This window comes from Eriocheir sinensis, unplaced genomic scaffold (assembly GCF_024679095.1).
Source record: "Eriocheir sinensis breed Jianghai 21 unplaced genomic scaffold, ASM2467909v1 Scaffold50, whole genome shotgun sequence".
Taxonomy (NCBI): domain Eukaryota; kingdom Metazoa; phylum Arthropoda; class Malacostraca; order Decapoda; family Varunidae; genus Eriocheir; species Eriocheir sinensis.
Window position 1 is genome coordinate 50,172 of NW_026111832.1, and position 17,329 is coordinate 67,500.

The window sequence follows — 17,329 nt, forward strand, 5'->3', positions numbered from 1 at the left end:
CTCCTCCTCCTCCTCCTCTTCCTCTTCTTCCTCCTCCTCCTCCTCCTCCTCCTCCTCTTTATCAACTTTCAAACTCATATTCTTCTAAAATCTTCAAAATTCGACCTTATAATTAGTTAATATATATTTAGAAACATTCATATAGGCCTATTTTTTTACTTTCTATCAATAGCCTACTCACAAAAGCTTCCTCCTCTTCTTCTTCCTCTTCTTCCTCTTCTTCATCTTCTTAAAATTAATAAATATAAAAGAAAAGCATTTATATAAGCCTGGTCGAAGTGTCTATAATATCGTACTTATATACATTTCTTAACTGTACGAGAGTCATCTTAAAATTCATGAACATCGGAGTTACACATTTTTATTAAGTAAATTTTAAGGTTTTCATCATAGCCTACTAATATAAACTTCTTAATTTTAACAATATCCATAAAATATCACCAAATAATTAATAGATATGGCAGTTAAACATTCTTATTAAGTAAATTTTAAGGTTCTGATAATAACCTACTTATATAAACTTCTTAATTTTAACAATAACTATAAAAAAACACCTTAGAATGAATTAGATATGGCAGTTAAATGTTCTTATGTCTATTCTAAGTTCATAATCATAGCCTACATATACTTCATCTTAAAATTTATCAATATCTTCAAGTATTCCTAATGATCTTAAAAATAAAACTAATATATCACGTTTAAACCAATTCATATAAGCCTTTAACCATCAAACACAGAGATTCTAGATTTACAAACACAGACAAAAAAATCGCCTTGCATAGATCTTCCCTAAGTCTATATATACCAGGTCAAGTCACTGCTTCAAAACTGAGACCGGTACGCGCAGGAGGCGGTTTGGGGGCGGAGCAGCGGGATGACGTCACTTGGAGCCAAAAAAAAAAATACCCGCCAGTTCAGGGGTGACTAAAGTTGCGGCCGTGTGTGCACTCTGGATGCGCATTCTCGTCTTCTTTCACAGCGCGTTCAGGCAAGCCACTGACGAAAAAAATAGGCCTTTTTTATTATGCTATTGCGTGACTGTAATTCCAATGCCTACAAACGGCGGTGTGGGGTGTGAGGGAGGGCATGTTGAAGTGATTGATTTAAATTAGTCCGCCTTTCTTTGTTTTCTCTAAATCCCTGTTTCTACATTCTCTAGTTTGGCTCCAAGCAGTGTCACGCATAAGCCACGCCTCGGCCGTGTCTCCTCCCACAAACCTGCGTATGACATGACTTGGTATATATAGACTTGGGTGTCCTCTTTCACATCCTAGACAATTTCAAATAAGACATATCAAAAAAACATTAAAACAAAAAACTGGAAATCTTGCCTAAAACTGTCCCTAAATACGCACTCACTCCAATCTCTCATACCTCAGACAATTTCAAAAAAGAAAAATCAAAAAAACATTAAAACTAAAAACTGGAAATCTTGCCCAAAACAACCCCTAACAATTTCAAATAAGACAGATCAAAAAAAACATCAAAACCCAAAACTCGAAATCTTGCCAAAATCACCCCCTAATCTCCACCCCCGTTAGAGCCCCGGGTCCTCCTCCCACGGGTCTAAATCGAGGCTGGGGATGGACAGGGACGAACAGGGCAGCCGTGGGTTCCCTGTGGCGAAGACTCTGAGCGGCCACCTCTGAACCGACGCCAATTCCGGAACGTTGTCACAGAGGATCCTTGCTAGTGAGGTTCTGTGGATCTCCGCGAGTTGCTCTGAGCGAGGGAGAGAGAGAGAGGGAGGGGGAGAGAGTTAGAGATGGAGGATTGATTGAAATGGGAGAAAAAAAAGGAAGAGAGAGGGAGAGAAAGATGAAAAGTATGAAGAAGAAGAAGAAGAAGAAGAAGAAGAAATAATGGTGTCAAGAAAGGAAGAGAGAGAGAGAGAGAGAGAGAGAGAGAGAGAGAGAGAGAGAGAGAGAGAGAGAGAGAGAGAGAGAGAGAGAGAGAGAGAGAGAGAGAGAGAGAGAGAGAGAGAGAGAGAGAGAGAGAGAGAGAATACTAACACTAACACAAACACAACATCCCTTCCCTATCCTTCCCTTCCCTTAAACCTCACCTCAACTTCTTCCCCTCCTCCTCCTCCTCCTCCTCCTCCTCCTCCTCCTTACCTCTCGTGAAGGCCTGTGGTTCCTGACGCGTCTCATACCAGAATCTGTCACCTCGTTTCAGCCTCAGGAACTGGTCTGCTAACACACACGCGAAGGTAGGCCCGACCAGACCCCCTTCGACCGGTCTTTCCGCTAGGCCACCAGTGTACAAGTCTATGTTGTCCACGTGTCTAAGGGGGGGGAGCAGAATGAACATAGAGGAGGAGGAGGAGGAGGAAGAGGAGGAGGAGAGAGGGAGATAAAGGATTGGGTGTGTGGGGTTTGAGAGGATGAAGAGGAGGAGAAGGAGGTGGAGGAGGAGGAGGAAGGATGATTAGTGTTTTGGGGTTTGAGAGGATGAGGAGGAGGAGAAGGAAGTGGAGGAGGAGGAGGAAGGATGATTAGTGTTTTGGGGTTTGAGAGGATGAGGAGAAGGAGGAGGAGGAGGAGGAGGAGAAGAGAGAGATGATTAGTGTTTTGGGTTTTAGAGAGAAGAGGAGGAGGAGGAGGAGGAGGAGGAGGAGAGAGAGATGATCAGTGTTTTGGGTTTTGAGAAGAGGAGAAGGAAGAAGAGGAGGAGGAGGAGGAGGGAGAGAGGGATGATTAGTGTTTTGGGTTTTAGAGAGAAGAAGAGGAGGAGGAGGAGGAGGAGGAGGAGGAGGAGGAAGGAGTGAAAAGATGTTAGGAGTGGAAGAAGAGAAGGAAAGGAAGGAAGGAAGGAAGGAAGGAAGAAATTTGACAAGAAAGAAATTAAAAGAGAAATGAGAGAAAAAATATAGATAGATAGAAAGATAGAAATAAAGATAAAGAAAATAAAGAAAAAAAAAACATAAGAAAGAGGAAGAAAGAAAGAAAGAAAGATAAAATTAAAGAAAAAAGAAAGATAAAAAAACAGAAAATCACCCACGAAAAAAATAAAAAAATAAAATAAACAGCAGGAAAACAAAGAAACACACACACACACACACACACACACACACACACACACACACACACACACAACCCCCCCTCCCCCCCTCAACCACTCAGCCAATCCCCCAACTCACCCGTACACCCTTCGAATCCGACCTAGCGCCCCTCCGTCCATATCCCAGGCGAGGTCGGAGAAATTTTGGACACGGGGCAACCCACAGGCCATTCTCACCCTGGTGTACGCCGGAACCCCGTGGTCTCGCCCCCTCTGGATGTTAATGGCCACGAGGTCGATGCCTGGTCCAGCGTTCGACCCCCCAGAGCCCCCAAATAGCCGCCCTGTGACCTGGGTGAGAGGGAGAGAGATGAGGAGGAGGAGGAGGAGGAGGAGATGAAGTTAGAAGTAAGGAAAGAGGTCGGTTAAGAGAGATAGGAAGAGGAGGAGGAGGAGGAGGAAGAGGAGGAGAGAGTGAGAGAAGGGAGGAGGAGAAGAAAGAGAGGAGGAGGAGGAGGAGGAAGAGGAGGAGAAAGAGATAAGAAGCAAAGAGAATGGTTAAGAAAGAGAGATATATAGGAAGAGGAGGAGGAGGAGGAGGAGGAGGAGGAGGAGGATTGAGAAGGAGGAGAAGAAAGGGAGATAAAAAAGGAAGAAGGGAAGAAATATGGAGATAAGAAAAGGAGGAGGAGGAGGAGGAGGAGGAAAGAAATGGAGAAGAGGAGGAAGAAAGAAGGGAATAAGAGGAGGGAAGGAAGAGGAAGAGGAGGAGGAGGAAGGAGGAGGAGGAGGAGGAGGAGGTGAGATTTGATCCTCTCCTCTCTTCTCTCACTTTCCTTCTTCTCCTCCTCCTCCTCCTCTTCCTTCTTCCTTCTTCTTCTCCTCCTTCTCCAGCACAATAGCTTTTACCATTCCTCCTCCTCCTCTTCTTCTTCCTCCTCCTCCTCCTCCTCCTCCTCCTTACCTGTGGAGAGAAATAGGTATCCACAGCGGCCGCCTTTTGCGAAGTCTCCCCTCTAAGGTAGTTTCCCATCACGCCTTGGTTGTACAGAGAAAACGGGTTGAACGTAATGCTTGATAGTTGAGCGAAGTTGATGTTCTTCCCAGGCCCGTCAATCTGCTGTACGAGCCCCTGGAGGATAGACAGATAGATGGATTGATAGATAAACTCTTCTTCTATTGTCCATTCAAAGCTGAGTAGATAGAGATTGATAGATGCTGAGAAAAATGGAAAAATGTGAGGGTATGTGAAAATGGGGAGTTGAAGTTTCGGGGAGGTATTTACTCTTTTTCAATCCTCTCTATCTCTATTCTCTAAGCCACTGGAGAATTCATAGATAGATGGATTGATAGATAAACTCTTTTTCTATTGACTATTCAAAGCTGAGTCGATAGAGTTTGATAGATCCTGAGAAAAATGGAAAAATGTGAGGGTATGTGAAAATGGGGAGTTGAGGTTTCGGGGAGGTCTTTATTCTTTTTCAATCCTCTCTATCTCTATTCTCTAAGCCACTGGAGGATTGATAGATAGTGGGATTGATAGATAAACTCTTCTTCTATTGTCTATCCAAAGCTGAGGGCATAGAAATTGATAGATGCTGAGGAAAAAGGAATGATGTGAGAGAATGTGAAAAATATGAATAGATTATTTTGGGAATGTCAATAATGTTTTCAATCCTCTCTATCTCTATTTTGTAAGCCCCTGCAGGATAGATAGATACTGGGATCGATAGACAAACTCCTCTTCTATCACATATCCAAAGCTGAGAGCGTAGAAATTAGTAGATGCAGAGAAAATACGAAAACAGTGAAGACATGTAAAAAAATTCAACCCACCTGGATCTGGCTATGTCCGAACCTGAAGGCGGCTGCAGCGAACTCATTAGCAATACCTGGGGACAACTTCGCCTCGTACCCCCCCGCGTGATGACCATCCTTGTTTGGACTCAGCCCCAGGTGACTCATGAACCGGGGGCCTTGGGGGGGGGGAGAAGGAGGAGGAAGGAAGGAGGAGGAGGATGGAAGAAAGGGAAGGTATGGGAAGGGAAAGGAAGGGGAAGAAAGGGAATGTATGGGAAGGAAAGGAAAAGGAAGGGAAGGGAATGTATGGGACGGGAATGTATGGGAAGGGAAGGGAAGGGAAAGGAAGGGAAGGGAAGGGAAAAGGAGGAAGGCAGGAGGGAAGGGAAGGGAAGGGAAGGAAGGGAAGGAAGGGAAGGGAAGGGAAGGGAAGGAAAAAGGAGGAAGGAAGGAAGGAAGGAAGGAAAAAGAAGGAAGGAAGGAAGGAAGGAAGAAAGGAAAAATAACAAAAAAGAAAGAAAAGAAAAAAAAGTTAGAGAAAAAAAAAAATCAGAAAAGAAATTAAACCCCCAAAAATACATACGACAGTTAACTCCCAACACACACACACACACACACACTCACCGAGGATGCTGGGAACATACTCGTGAAAGGTAATGTGTTGCACCTGGGCAATTAAGATTCTCCGCGCCTCCTGGAACACCTAAGGAAGAGAGGAAGAGGAGGTAAGAGGAAGAGGAAGAAGAGGAGGAGGAAAATATATGAAATAATTCCATCCCATCCCATCCCTTCTCTTCCCTTCCCTTGCCTTCCTATCCCTTCCCTTCTCTTCCCTTCCCTTCCTATCCCTTCCCTTACCATCCCTTCTCTTCCCTTCCTATCCCTTCCCTTCCCTTCCCTTCCCCTTTCATCCCTTCCATTCCCTTCCTATCCCTTCCCTTCCCTTCCCTTCCTATCCCTTCCCTTACTATCCCTTCCCTTCCCTTCCCTTTCTCTTCCCTTCCCTTCCCTTACCATCCCTTCCCTTCCCTTCCTATCCATTCCCTTACCATCCCTTCTCTTCCCTTCTCTTCCCTTCCCATCCCATCCATCCCTACCCCTTCCTTCCCTTCCCTTCCCATCCCCCTCCCTTCACCTGCTCGTCCTCCCAGGCTGGGTTGAGAGACTTGAGGCCCAGCGCGAGGGTGTTGTGTTGCCTCGCCAAGACGGTGTGCAGAGACGTCAGGAGAAGCTGCTCGTTCACCCGGGGGTCACCTGGGGGAGGAAGGGAAGAGGAAGGGGATAGAAAATGTTAGCAAAATATGGAAAAAATGAAAAAAAAGAGGAAAAAACTTGAAAATTTAAATGAAAAACAATAGAAAAAAATGAATAGAGTTGAAAGAAAGGAAAAAATATGAAAATATTATAAAAAATGGAACAGAAAACGAAAATACAGAGAAAAATGAAAAAAATATGAAATTGTATAAATATGTAAAGGGAAGGAAAAAGGAAAATTGGAAGAAAAGAAGAAAAAATAAACAAATAAAGAATAGACAAAAAAAAAAATGAAAAAAAATAATGATAGAGAAAATTAGAAAAAAAAACAACAGGAAAATATTAACAAAAACGAAAAAATAAATAAACAAGGAAAAAATGGACAGAAAAAGAAAACATAAACAAAAACAATGAAAAAGATAAGAAAATAAAGAAAACAAACAAAAACAAGCCAACACTTACCGGCAACAAAACAAAACCTGTCGTACTTGAACTCCTCTTCTTTGTTGCATCCGTCCAGGGGGTCCGTGGAGGCGGGCAGCAGCTCCCTCCCGTCCAGAGTGACCTGCGGGGGGAAGAGGAGGAGGAGGAGGAGGAGGAGGAGGAGGAGGAAGAGGAAGGAAAGGAAAGTAAAAATCGATTGAAAAAAACTCATTACTTTTCTGTCATTTCCCATCACTTTCCCATCACTTTCCCATCACTTTCCCATCACTTTCCCATCACCCCCATCACCTGCGATTTGAGGAGGCCATTCTTCATAGCCCGCAGCCCCGCCAGCACCTCCGGCGTTGCCCCGTACACCCCCGACCCGTCCAGGTAAGCCGTCTGCTGGTTGATCTGCTCGCGGGCCCCTGAGGAAGCATTGAATCCCTTATAGTTAGGCTTCAATCCCTTATATATACATTCCAATCCCTTATACTGAACTCTAATCCCATATATTGACACCTAATCCCCTATGTTCCCATTCAATCCCTTATCTTTGAACCCTAATCCCTTTTACTATGCTCCAATCCCTTATGGTTAACCCTAATCCCTTATATTCACACCCTAATCCCACTCAATCCCTTATATTCACACCCTAATCCCACTCAATCCCTTATATTCACACTCTAATCCCACTCAATCCTCTATATTCCCACTCGATCCCTTATCCTTCCCCTCGATCCCTTATCCTTCCCCTCGATCCCTTATCCTTCCCCTCGATCCCTTATACTTACCAAACCTGCACTCGGGGGCGGGGGCCGAGCGCGTGAACTCCAAGCAAGTGGTGTTGGATCCCTTATAGAGAGGATCGGCGTCCGGGATGGGGATTGGAAAGCATTCGGGGTGTTGTAGTGTTCGATTCTGTAACACTTCCTTGGTGCAACATGCTATGCTGTCCCCGTTTGCGCCTGAGGAAGAGGAGGAGGAGGAGGAGGAGGAGGAGGAGGAGGAGGAGGAGGAAGAGGGGGAGGAGGAGGAGGAGGAAACAAGATGAAAAAGAAGATAAATAACAAGAAAAATCGAAGGAGGAGGAAGAAGAGGAGAAGGAGGAGGGGGAAGAGGAGGAGGAGGAGAAGGAGGAGGGGAAGGAGGAGAAGGAGGAGGAGGAGGAGGAGGAAGAAGAGGAGGAGGAGGAAGAAGAAAAAGAAAAACTGGATTATATTTCTTAACATTCTCTCTCTCTCTCTCTCTCTCTCTCTCTCTCTCTCTCTCTCTCTCTCTCTCTCTCTCTCTCTCTCTCTCTCTCTCTCTCTCTCTCTCTCTCTCTCACCCTATCCCAATCCCTTATGCAAGAGTTAACCAGCTACATCAATCTCTCACCCAATTCCTTACCTTTGGAGAGGGCGGTTAAGGTGATATCATGGTCCACGAACTACCCCCTCCCTCCCTCTCTACTCCCTTCTATCTCCCTCTCCCTGTCCCACTCTTTCACCCCGTCCCAATCCCTTATGCAAGAGTTAACCAGCAGCTCCAATCTCTCACCAATTCCTTACCTTTGGACAGGGCGGTTAAGGTGATATCATGGTCCACGAACTGCCCCCAGCTCATAGTAAGGACCGTATAGGATTGTGAGGAGACCCGCTTCCCCCCGTGGACACCCAATGACACCTCTCGGGCCCCTGGGAGCTTGTTCTGTGCGGTTCCTTCCCTGGGGGTCCATACGCCTGTGGGGAATGGGTGGGGAATGACAGGGGAAGGGAAGGGGATGGTTTGGGATGGAAGGGAAGGGAAAGGAAGGGGAGAGAGAGGGAAGGAAGGGAAGGGAAGGGAAGGGATGGGAAGGGGAGAGAGGGAAGGGAAGGGAAGGGAAGGGATGGGGATGGAAAGGGAGAGAGAGGGGAGGAAGGGTAGGGAAGGGATGGGAAGGGGAGAGAGAGGGGAGGAAGGGTAGGGAAGGGATGGGGATGGAAGGGGAGAGAGAGGGGAGGAAGGGTAGGGAATGGAAGGGAAGGGAAGGGAAGGGGAAAAGAAAGGAGAGGGAAGGAAAAAATGAAAAAAAAGGAACAAGAATAGGAGGAGGAGGAGGAGGAAGAGGAGGAGGAGGAGGAAGAAGAAGAAGAAGAAGAAGAAGAAGAAGAAGAAGAAGAAGAAGAAGAAGAAGAAGAAATTAGTTAAAAAAAAGTTAAAAAAGAAGAAAATATAATAATAATTTTCTTAACTAATCTTTTTTTTCCTTTTCTTTCTATCTTTTTTATTTACTTTTCCTCCTCCTCCTCCTCCTCCTCCTCTTCCTATTTCTCCTTCCTTTCCTTCCTTTTCTATCTCCTCCTCCTCCTCTATTCTTTCTTTCCTCCTCCTTCTTCTCTTTCTCTATTTCCTTCTTCATTTCACTTCCTCCTCCTCCTTCTTCCTTACCTTCCTTTCCCTTCCTCCTCCTCCTCCTCCTCTTCTTTCTCCTTCCTTTCCTTCCTTTTCTATTTCTTCTTCAACCTCTTCCTCTATCTTTCCTTCCCTATCCTCCTCCTTTTCCTTCCCTTCCTTTCTCTCTCCTTCTCCTCCTCTTTCTCCTTTCTTTCTTTCCTTCCTTTCTCTCTCCTCCTCCTCCTCCTTCCTTTCCTTCCCTCTCCTTCTCCTCCTCCTCCTCCTCTTTCCCTTCCATTTCCTTCCTTCCATCTTCACTTCCTCCTTCATTTCATCCCTTCCTCTCCTCTCTCTCTCTCTCTCCCTCTTCCTTCTCCTCCTCCTCCTCCTCTTCACCTACCATCTCCATAGTCACTGGGCAACATCCTTCTGAAGGGCGTGAAGGATGCGCCCCATGTAGGATTCTCTATGTTGTTGCAGGACCCGTCAACCCGTCTGTATCGCTCCTTGGGGTCACACGGCGCGGGGTGGGGTCGAAGGAGGGCCGGGTCACAGTGGGGCGAGGAGATGAGGTCATTCAGCCAGCGTGCGTCAAAAGTGGTGGTCGAGCGAGGTAGTTTGAGTCTGTAAGGTAAGGTAAGGTAAGGTAAGGTAAGGTAAGGTATGTCCAATTCCCTTATGCAAGAGGTAACCAGCATCTTCACTCTTTCATCCCTGTACTGTCCAACTCCCTTATTTAAGAGTTAACCAGTATCTTCACTCTTTCATCCCTGTGCTGTCCAACTCCTTTGTGAAAGAGTTCACCAGCATCTTCATCCCTGTACTGTTTCATCCCTGTACTGTCCCAAATCCTGTACTGTCCCAATCCCTTATGCAAGAGTTAACCAGCATCTTCACTCTTTCATCACTGTACTGTCCAACTCCCTTATGCAAAAGTTAACCAGCATCTCCACTCTTTCATACATGTACTGTCCCAATCCCTTATGCAAGAGGTAACCAGCATCTTCACTCTTTCATCCTAATACTGTCCAACTCCCTTATGCAAGAGTTTAACCAGCATTTTCACTCTTTCATCCCTGTGCTGTCCAATTCCCCAATGCAAGAGTTAACCAGCATCTTCACTCTTTCATCCCTGTGCTGTCCAATTTCCTTATGCAAGAGTTAACCAGCATCTTCACTCTTTCATCCCTGTGCTGTCCAATTCCCCAATGCAAGAGTTAACCAGCATCTTCACTCTTTCATCCCTGTGCTGTCCAATTCTTCACTCTTTCATCCCTGTGCTGTCCAATTTCCTTATGCAAGAGTTAACCAGCATCTTCACTCTCTCACCTCATTAACTATCCCACTCCTTAATGCAAGAATCACCGAACATCTTTACTCTTTCATCCTTAATACTAGAGTTAACCAGCATCTTTACTCTTTCACCCCCATCCCACTCTCTTATGCAAGAATCACCCATCATCTCTACTCTCTCACCTCATTCACTGTCCATTTCCTTATGCAAGAGTCACCCTGAGCCTCACTCCCTCACCACAAATGCAAGAGTTAACCACCAACCCCCTCCCACACACACTCTTTAACCCTGTCCCAATTCCTTATGCAAGAGTCACCCGGTAGCCCATTCCCTCACCTCTCCTTGATCCTGAGGGTAGCGTGGTTCATCGCGTAGCCCAGTCTGGACATATTTTGGGCTAACGGGAAGGTCTTGCGAAATCCGTGTTGATGTCTGTAGTCCGCTGTGTTCGGTCGAAGGGTGATGTTACCAGCCTGCATGTTCTTCTCTAGGGATGATCTCGCCTCCTCCGCCCGGGTCCCCATTGCTAAGGCCTCGCTGGGGATGGGGCAGGAAGGGGAAGATGGGGTAGTGAAGGGAAAGGGAGAAGAGGGGTAGGAGAAGAAGGGAAAGAGGAAGGAGGGTGAAGGAATGGGAAGGGAAGGGAAATGAAAGGGAGAAATAGGAAGGAGAGGAGATTGAAAGAGGAAGAAGAAGGAGGGTGAAGGAATGGGAAGGGAAGGAAAGGGAAGGGAAATGGAAGGGAAAATGAAGGGAAATAGGAAGGGAAAGAGATTGGAAGAAGAAGAGGAAGAAGGGAGATTGGAAATGGAGAGAAATCGGAGGAGAAAAAGGAAGGGAGAGAAATCGGAAGGAAGAGGAAAGGGGAAGAGGAAGGGAAGAAGAATGGGAAGGAGAAGAGGAGGAGGAAGAGGAAGAAGAGGAAGAGGAAGAGGGAAAATGGGGAAGAAAATGAGGTTAGTTTTTTTCTTTTTCTTTTTTTTCCTCTTTTCATTCTCCCTCCTCCTCCTCCTCCTCCTCCTCCCTTCCTCATCTTACCTCACGTCCTCATCACCACGGGGGGGAAGAGGGTCAGGGCGTCGGTTCCAATGCCATGTGTCACCCTGGGGGAATGTGGAGCCGTCGGGGGTTGTCCAAGGGGCGGCGTCGGGGTCCGGGGGCGGGGGGGCGTCAGGGGGGGCTGGGGTCATCGTGGAGCCCCAGCGTGAGGTGTACCAATGCTCGTCTGAGGAGGAGGAGGAGGAGGAGGAAGAGGAGGAGGAGGAAGAGGAGGAGGAGGAGGGGAAGGGAAGAGTTAAATAGCATCTTCACTCTTTCATCCCTGTGCTGTCCAAATCCCTGATGCAAGAGTTCACCAGCATCTTCACTCTTTCATCCCTGTGCTGTCCAAATCCCTGATGCAAGAGTTCACCAGCATCTTCACTCTTTCATCCCTGTGCTGTCCAAATCCCTTATGCAAGAGTTCACCAGCATCTTCACTCTTTCATCCCTGTGCTGTCCAAATCCATTATGTAAGAGTTAACCAGCATCTTAACTCTTTCATCCCTGTCCTGTCCAAATCCCTGATGCAAGAGTTAACCAGCATCATCACTCTTTCATCCCACTGCCATCCAAATCCTTTATGCAAGAATTAACCAGCATCTCCACTCTCTCATCCGTTATGCGAGAGTTAACCAGCATCTTCACTCTTTCATCCTAATGCTGTTCAAATCCCTTATGCAAGAGTTAACCAGCATCTTCACTCTCTCATCCCTAATACTAGAGTTAACCAGGACCTCAACCAGTAACACTCCTCCTCCTCCTCCTCCTCCTCTTCCTTACCTCTTCTGGGCCACGGAAGAGCTAACCAGCAAATTCTTCACTCTCTCTCTCTCTCTCTCTCTCTCTCTCTCTCTCTCTCTCTCTCTCTCTCTCTCTCTCTCTCTCTCTCTCTCTCTCTCTCTCTCTCTCTCTCTCTCTCTCTCTCTCGTGACTTTACACCACATGACGTAACAGAGAGAGAGAGAGAGAGAGAGAGAGAGAGAGAGAGAGAGAGAGAGAGTGAGAGAGGGGGGGGCTGCCGTGTGAGGTCAGGTTACTGTGGAAGAGGAGGAGGAGGAGGAGGAAGAGGAGGAGGAGGAGGAGGAGGAGGAGGAGGAAACAGGTGTACTTTTACCTGTCTGTGTCACGTGTCTCTCTCTCTCTCTCTCTCTCTCTCTCTCTCTCTCTCTCTCTCTCTCTCTCTCTCTCTCTCTCTCTCTCTCTCTTACGGTTTTATATAATTATTCTCATCCATAAAAGTGTGTGTGTGTGTGTGTGTGTGTGTGTGTGTGTGTGTGTGTGCTATATCTATCTGTCTGTCTGTCTGTCTATCTGTGTGTGTGTGTGTGTGTGTGTGTGTGTGTGTGTGTGGTATATATCTCTGTCTGTCTGTCTGTCTATCTGTGTGTGTGTGTGTGTGTGTGTGTGTGTGTGTGTGTGTGTGTGTGTGTGTGTGTGTATATCTGTCTGTCTGTCTGTCTATCTGTGTGTGTGTGTGTGTGTGTGTGTGTGTGTGTGTGTGTGTGTGTGTGTGTGTGTGTGTGTGTGTGTGTGTGTGTTATATCTATCTGTCTGTCTGTCTGTCTATCTGTGTGTGTGTGTGTGTGTGTGTGTGTGTGTGTGTGTGTGTGTGTGTGTGTGTGTGTGTGTGTGTGTGTGTGTGTGTGTGTGTGTCTGTCTATCTGTCTGTCTGTCTGTCTGTCTGTCCGCATGTGTGTGTGTGTGTGTGTGTGTGTGTGTGTGTGTGTGTGTGTGTGTGTGTGTGTGTGTGTGTGTGCTAAATCAATCTATCTGTCTGGCTGTCTATGTGTGTGTGTGTGTGTGTGTGTGTGTGTGTGTGTGTGTGTGTGTGTGTGTGTGTGTGTGTGTGTGTGCTAAATCAATCTATCTGTCTGTCTGTCTGTCTATCTGTGTGTGTGTGTGTGTGTGTGTGTGTGTGTGTGTGTGTGTGTGTGTGTGTGTGTGTGCTAATCTCTCTCTCTGTCTGTCTGTCTGTCTCTGTGTGTGTGTGTGTGTGTGTGTGTGTGTGTGTGTGTGTCTGTCTAACTGTGTGTGTGTGTGTGTGTGTGTGTGTGTGTGTGTGTGTGTGTGTGTGTGTGTGTGTGTGTGTGTGTGTGTGTGCTAAATCACTCTATCTGTCTGTCTGTCTGTCTATCTGTGTGTGTGTGTGTGTGTGTGTGTGTGTGTGTGTGTGTGTGTGTGCTTTATCTATCTTTCTGTCTGTCTGTCTATCTGTGTGTGTGTGTGTGTGTGTGTGTGTCCTAAATCAATCTATCTGTCTGTCTGTCTGTCTATCTGTGTGTGTGTGTGTGTGTGTGTGTGTGTGTGTGTGTGTGTGTGTGTGTGTGTGTGTCGAGTCATACCTATTTTTGAATGTACGTGTGTTTGTGTGTGTGTTTGAATCTCGTTAGCACTACTACTACTACTACTACTACTACTACTACTACTACCACTACTAATACTTACATGAGAAACGCTATAAGTGCTGCTCTATAAGTGCGTAGCCATTTTCGTAGTGTAGTGAAGGGGCGTGGTTGTTCGCTGTACACGCCTGGTATTTCACTGTATTCCGGCATGGTAGTAGTAGTAGTAGTAGTAGTAGTAGCAGTAGTAGTAGTAGTAGTAGTAGTAGTAGTAGTAGTATGCGTTTAATACTTCTTCACTTATAAATATTTTTTTCTTTTTTATTTCAATCAATTTTATTTTTCTTAACTTTTGTAAATAATGTTTTTTTTTTGTTTTGTTTTTCACTTATTTTATTTTTTTACGTCTTCAAATTTTTCTTCATTTATATTTTATTTTATTTCTTTCTTTCTTTCTTTCTTTCTTTTCTTCTTTCTTTCTCTTTCTCTGTCTCTTTCTTTCTTTCTCTATTTTTTTTCTCAGTTTCTTTCTTTCTTTCTTTCGCTTTCTTTCTTTTTTCTTCTTCCTATCTTATTGTCCTTTCTCTATTTCTTTCTTTCTTTCTTTCTTTCTTTCCTTTTTCTTCTTCCTATTTCATTGTCCTTTATCTCTCTCTCTCTCTTTCTTTCTTTCTTTCTTTCTTTCTTTCTTCCTCTTTTTCTTCCCTATTCCAAACTTTCACTTTCCTAAAATTTTCACAATCACAAATATTTTCCTTTTAATTCATTTCCTTTTATTTTCACGGAACATTTTCATTGATTTTCCATCATTGTTTTTTTTTTCACGTATTTTTTTCTGTATCAAAAATCCGCCTCGAGCATAACACACGAACGCACGCACACACGCATCATCGTCCCTTCACCATCATCATCATCATCATCATTTTCAATCTCACAATCACTGAAATTAAAAAAAATTGAGATAGATAGATAGATAGATAGATAGATAGATAGATAGATAAATAGATAGATAGATTGATAGATAGATAGATAGATAGAGATAAAGAGAGTCATTTTCAATCTCACAATCACTGAAAGAAAAAGTTGAGAGAGAGAGAGACCCGAAGATGTTGACAAGTCTGGATCACGTCTTAGACTGGAAGGATTCTCTCTCTCTCTCTCTCTCTCTCTCTCTCTCTCTCTCTCTCTCTCTCTCTCTCTCTCTCTCACATGATAATCTTGAGCAACCTGACAAGTGTTGAGAGAGAGAGAGAGAGAGAGAGAGAGAAAGCCTCCAGTGGGATAAATTTCGTGGGTTGTGGCGGGAGAGAGGAGGAGGAGGAAGAGGAGGAGGAGGAGGAGGAGGAGGAGGATCTGTTACACCTGAGAGAGGGAGAATAAGGTCAGATAACAAGGAAGGGAAGAAGAGGAGGAGAAGGAGGAAGAGGATGAGGAGGAGGAGGAGAAGGAGGAGGAGGAGAAGAGAAGGAAAAAGTGAGATATGTCCTTCATCTCTCTCTCTCTCTCTCTCTCTCTCTCTCTCTCTCTCTCTCTCTCTCTCTCTCTCTCTCTCTCTCTCTCTCTCTCTCTCTCTCTCTTTCAACTTACCTCTTATTTCTTCTTCTTCTTCTTCTTCTTCTTCTTCTTCTTCTTCTTCTTCTTCTTCTTCTTCTTCTTCTTCTTCTTCTTCTTCTTCTTCTTCTTCTTCTTCTTCTTCTTCTTCTTCTTCTTCTTCTTCTTCTTCTTCTTCTTCTTCTTCTTCTTCTTCTTCTTCTTCTTACTCGTTATCATAAATTATCTTCCCATATCCTTCTCCTCCTCTTCTTCTTCCTCCTTCCTCTTCCTCTTCCTCCTCCTCCTCTTCCTTGTTCTTCTCTTTAAATATTATCCTCCCCTCCTCCTCTTCTTCTTCTTCCATTTCGTAAAGTATGATACCAAATAATTCTTCCTCCTCCTCCTCCTTCTCCTCCTCTTCCTTCACCTCCTCTTCCAATATCTTCTTCCACTTCTCTTCTCTTCTCTTTCTTCTGTCTTCCTCTCTTAATTCTCTCTCTATCTCTCTTGCATATTCTTCTCCTCCTTCTTCTTTATCTTCTTCTTCTATTTTGTATTTCATCACGAGATCTGTGTGAATAAAAATACGTACATGATTTGACGTACACACACACACACACACACACACACACACACACACACACACACACACACACACACACACACACACACACACACACACTTACCTTCATCTTCTTTTCTCTCTATCTTTATCTTCACCATCATCGTCAACCTGGAAAGAGAGATTGTGATTTACATTATGATTTTTTTAACTCTTATTTAAATCCCTTTAATTGATATGATTTATATTTGATTTAAATCCAAACACCTTGATGATGATGGTTATCTCTGTTATCTTCCTTCCTTCCTTCATCATCTCCTTCCTTCCTTCCTTATCTCCTTACCTCCCTCCCTCCTTCATCATCTCCTTCCTTCCTTCCTCATCTCCTTCCTTCCTTCCTTATCTCCTTACCTCCCTCCCTCCTTTCTCATCTCCTTCCTTCCTTCCTCATCTCCTTCCTTCCTTCATCATCTCCCTCCTTCCTTCCTTATCTCCTTACCTCCCTTCCTCCTTCCTCATCTCCTTCCTTCCTTCCTCATCTCCTTCCTTCCTTCCTTATCTCCTTCCTTCCTTCCTTATCTCCTTCCTTCCTTCCTTATCTCCTTACCTCCCTTCCTCCTTCCTCATCTTCCTTCCTTCCTTATTTCCTTACCTCATCTCCTCCCCTTCCTTCCTTCCTTTCTTCCTTCATCATCTCCCTCCTTCCTCCCCTTCCTTCTCCCCTCCTCCCCTCCTCCTTCATCATCCTTCCCTCCTTCCTCCTTCCTTTCCTTCATCCCTCCTCCCTTCCTTCCTCCTTCCTTATCTCCTTCCTTCCTTCCTTATCTCCTTCCCTCCCTTCCTCCTTCCTTATCTCCTTCCTTCCTCCCTATCTCCACCACCACCATCACCACCACACTTACCCCAACATCACCACCACCATCAACATCATCACTATTTTTCTTCCTCCTCTTCCTCTTCTTCCTCCTCCTCCTCCTCCTCCTCCTCCTCCTCCTCTCTCTCCTTCACTCTTCATTTGTTTTCTTTATTTTTTTTTCTTGTTTCGTTAAACTTTCACAAACTTTTTCGACTTTTCCAAAAAAATATTAAACTTTCACAATTTTTTCACAAGTTCCAAACACTTTTTTCTTTTTTTTCTATTTTTTTTCATTTTTTTCTGTTTTTTTTTCTTTTATTTTTCATTTTTTTCTTTGTTTTTTTCTCTTTTTTTTTTTTTCGTTGCTATTCTTTTCGTTTTTTTTATCACAATGTAGATATAGATTCTCTCTCTCTCTCTCTCTCTCTCTCTCTCTCTCTCTCTCTCTCTCTCTCTCTCTCTCTCTCTCTCTCTCTCTTGGGTAACTGGTGTCTGTGTCTCTCTCTCTCACTTTTTCTATCTCTCTCTCTAATCTTATCAACTCTCTTATGGTACTGATAAGAGAGAGTGTCTATGTTATTTCTATTATTATTATTATTATTATTATTATTATTATTATTATTATTATTATTATTATTATTATTATTATTATGTTGGTCTCGCTTTTACATTTTTTTTCTTATAGTTGATTCTCTCTCTCTCTCTCTCTCTCTCTCTCTCTCTCTCTCTCTCTCTCTCTCTCTCTCTCTCTCTCTCTCTCTCTCTCTCTGAATACATTTTTTTTTATCAATTTTTGCAATGTCACCTAACTCCTCCTCCTCCTCCTCCTCCTCCTCCTCTTCCTCCTCCTCCTCCTCCTC

The 17,329-nt window shown here is 44.5% G+C and overlaps 1 protein-coding gene and 1 long non-coding RNA gene across 2 annotated transcripts; both read right to left on the minus strand.

Annotated features, from left to right (window-relative positions):
* Positions 1-268: 268 nt before the first annotated feature.
* Positions 269-15,261, minus strand: LOC126992741 (peroxidase-like). The gene is given in 17 exon segments (XM_050851557.1): positions 269-1,722; positions 2,118-2,287; positions 3,143-3,354; positions 3,968-4,135; positions 4,840-4,979; positions 5,428-5,506; positions 5,939-6,057; positions 6,520-6,622; positions 6,790-6,908; positions 7,275-7,448; positions 8,034-8,204; positions 9,242-9,465; positions 10,472-10,672; positions 11,174-11,360; positions 11,957-11,975; positions 13,609-14,458; positions 15,106-15,261. Coding segments are annotated over 16 exon segments (2,394 nt in total). The 5' UTR covers positions 13,732-14,458; positions 15,106-15,261; the 3' UTR covers positions 269-1,537.
* Positions 15,262-15,289: 28 nt separating this feature from the next.
* LOC126992772 (uncharacterized) lies at positions 15,290-16,873 on the minus strand. Its single transcript, XR_007747033.1, has 3 exons — positions 16,516-16,873; positions 15,738-15,784; positions 15,290-15,621 (listed from the first exon to the last, which is right to left on the minus strand). It is a non-coding gene; the product is annotated as an uncharacterized LOC126992772 (long non-coding RNA).
* Between the last annotated feature and the right edge of the window lie 456 nt (positions 16,874-17,329).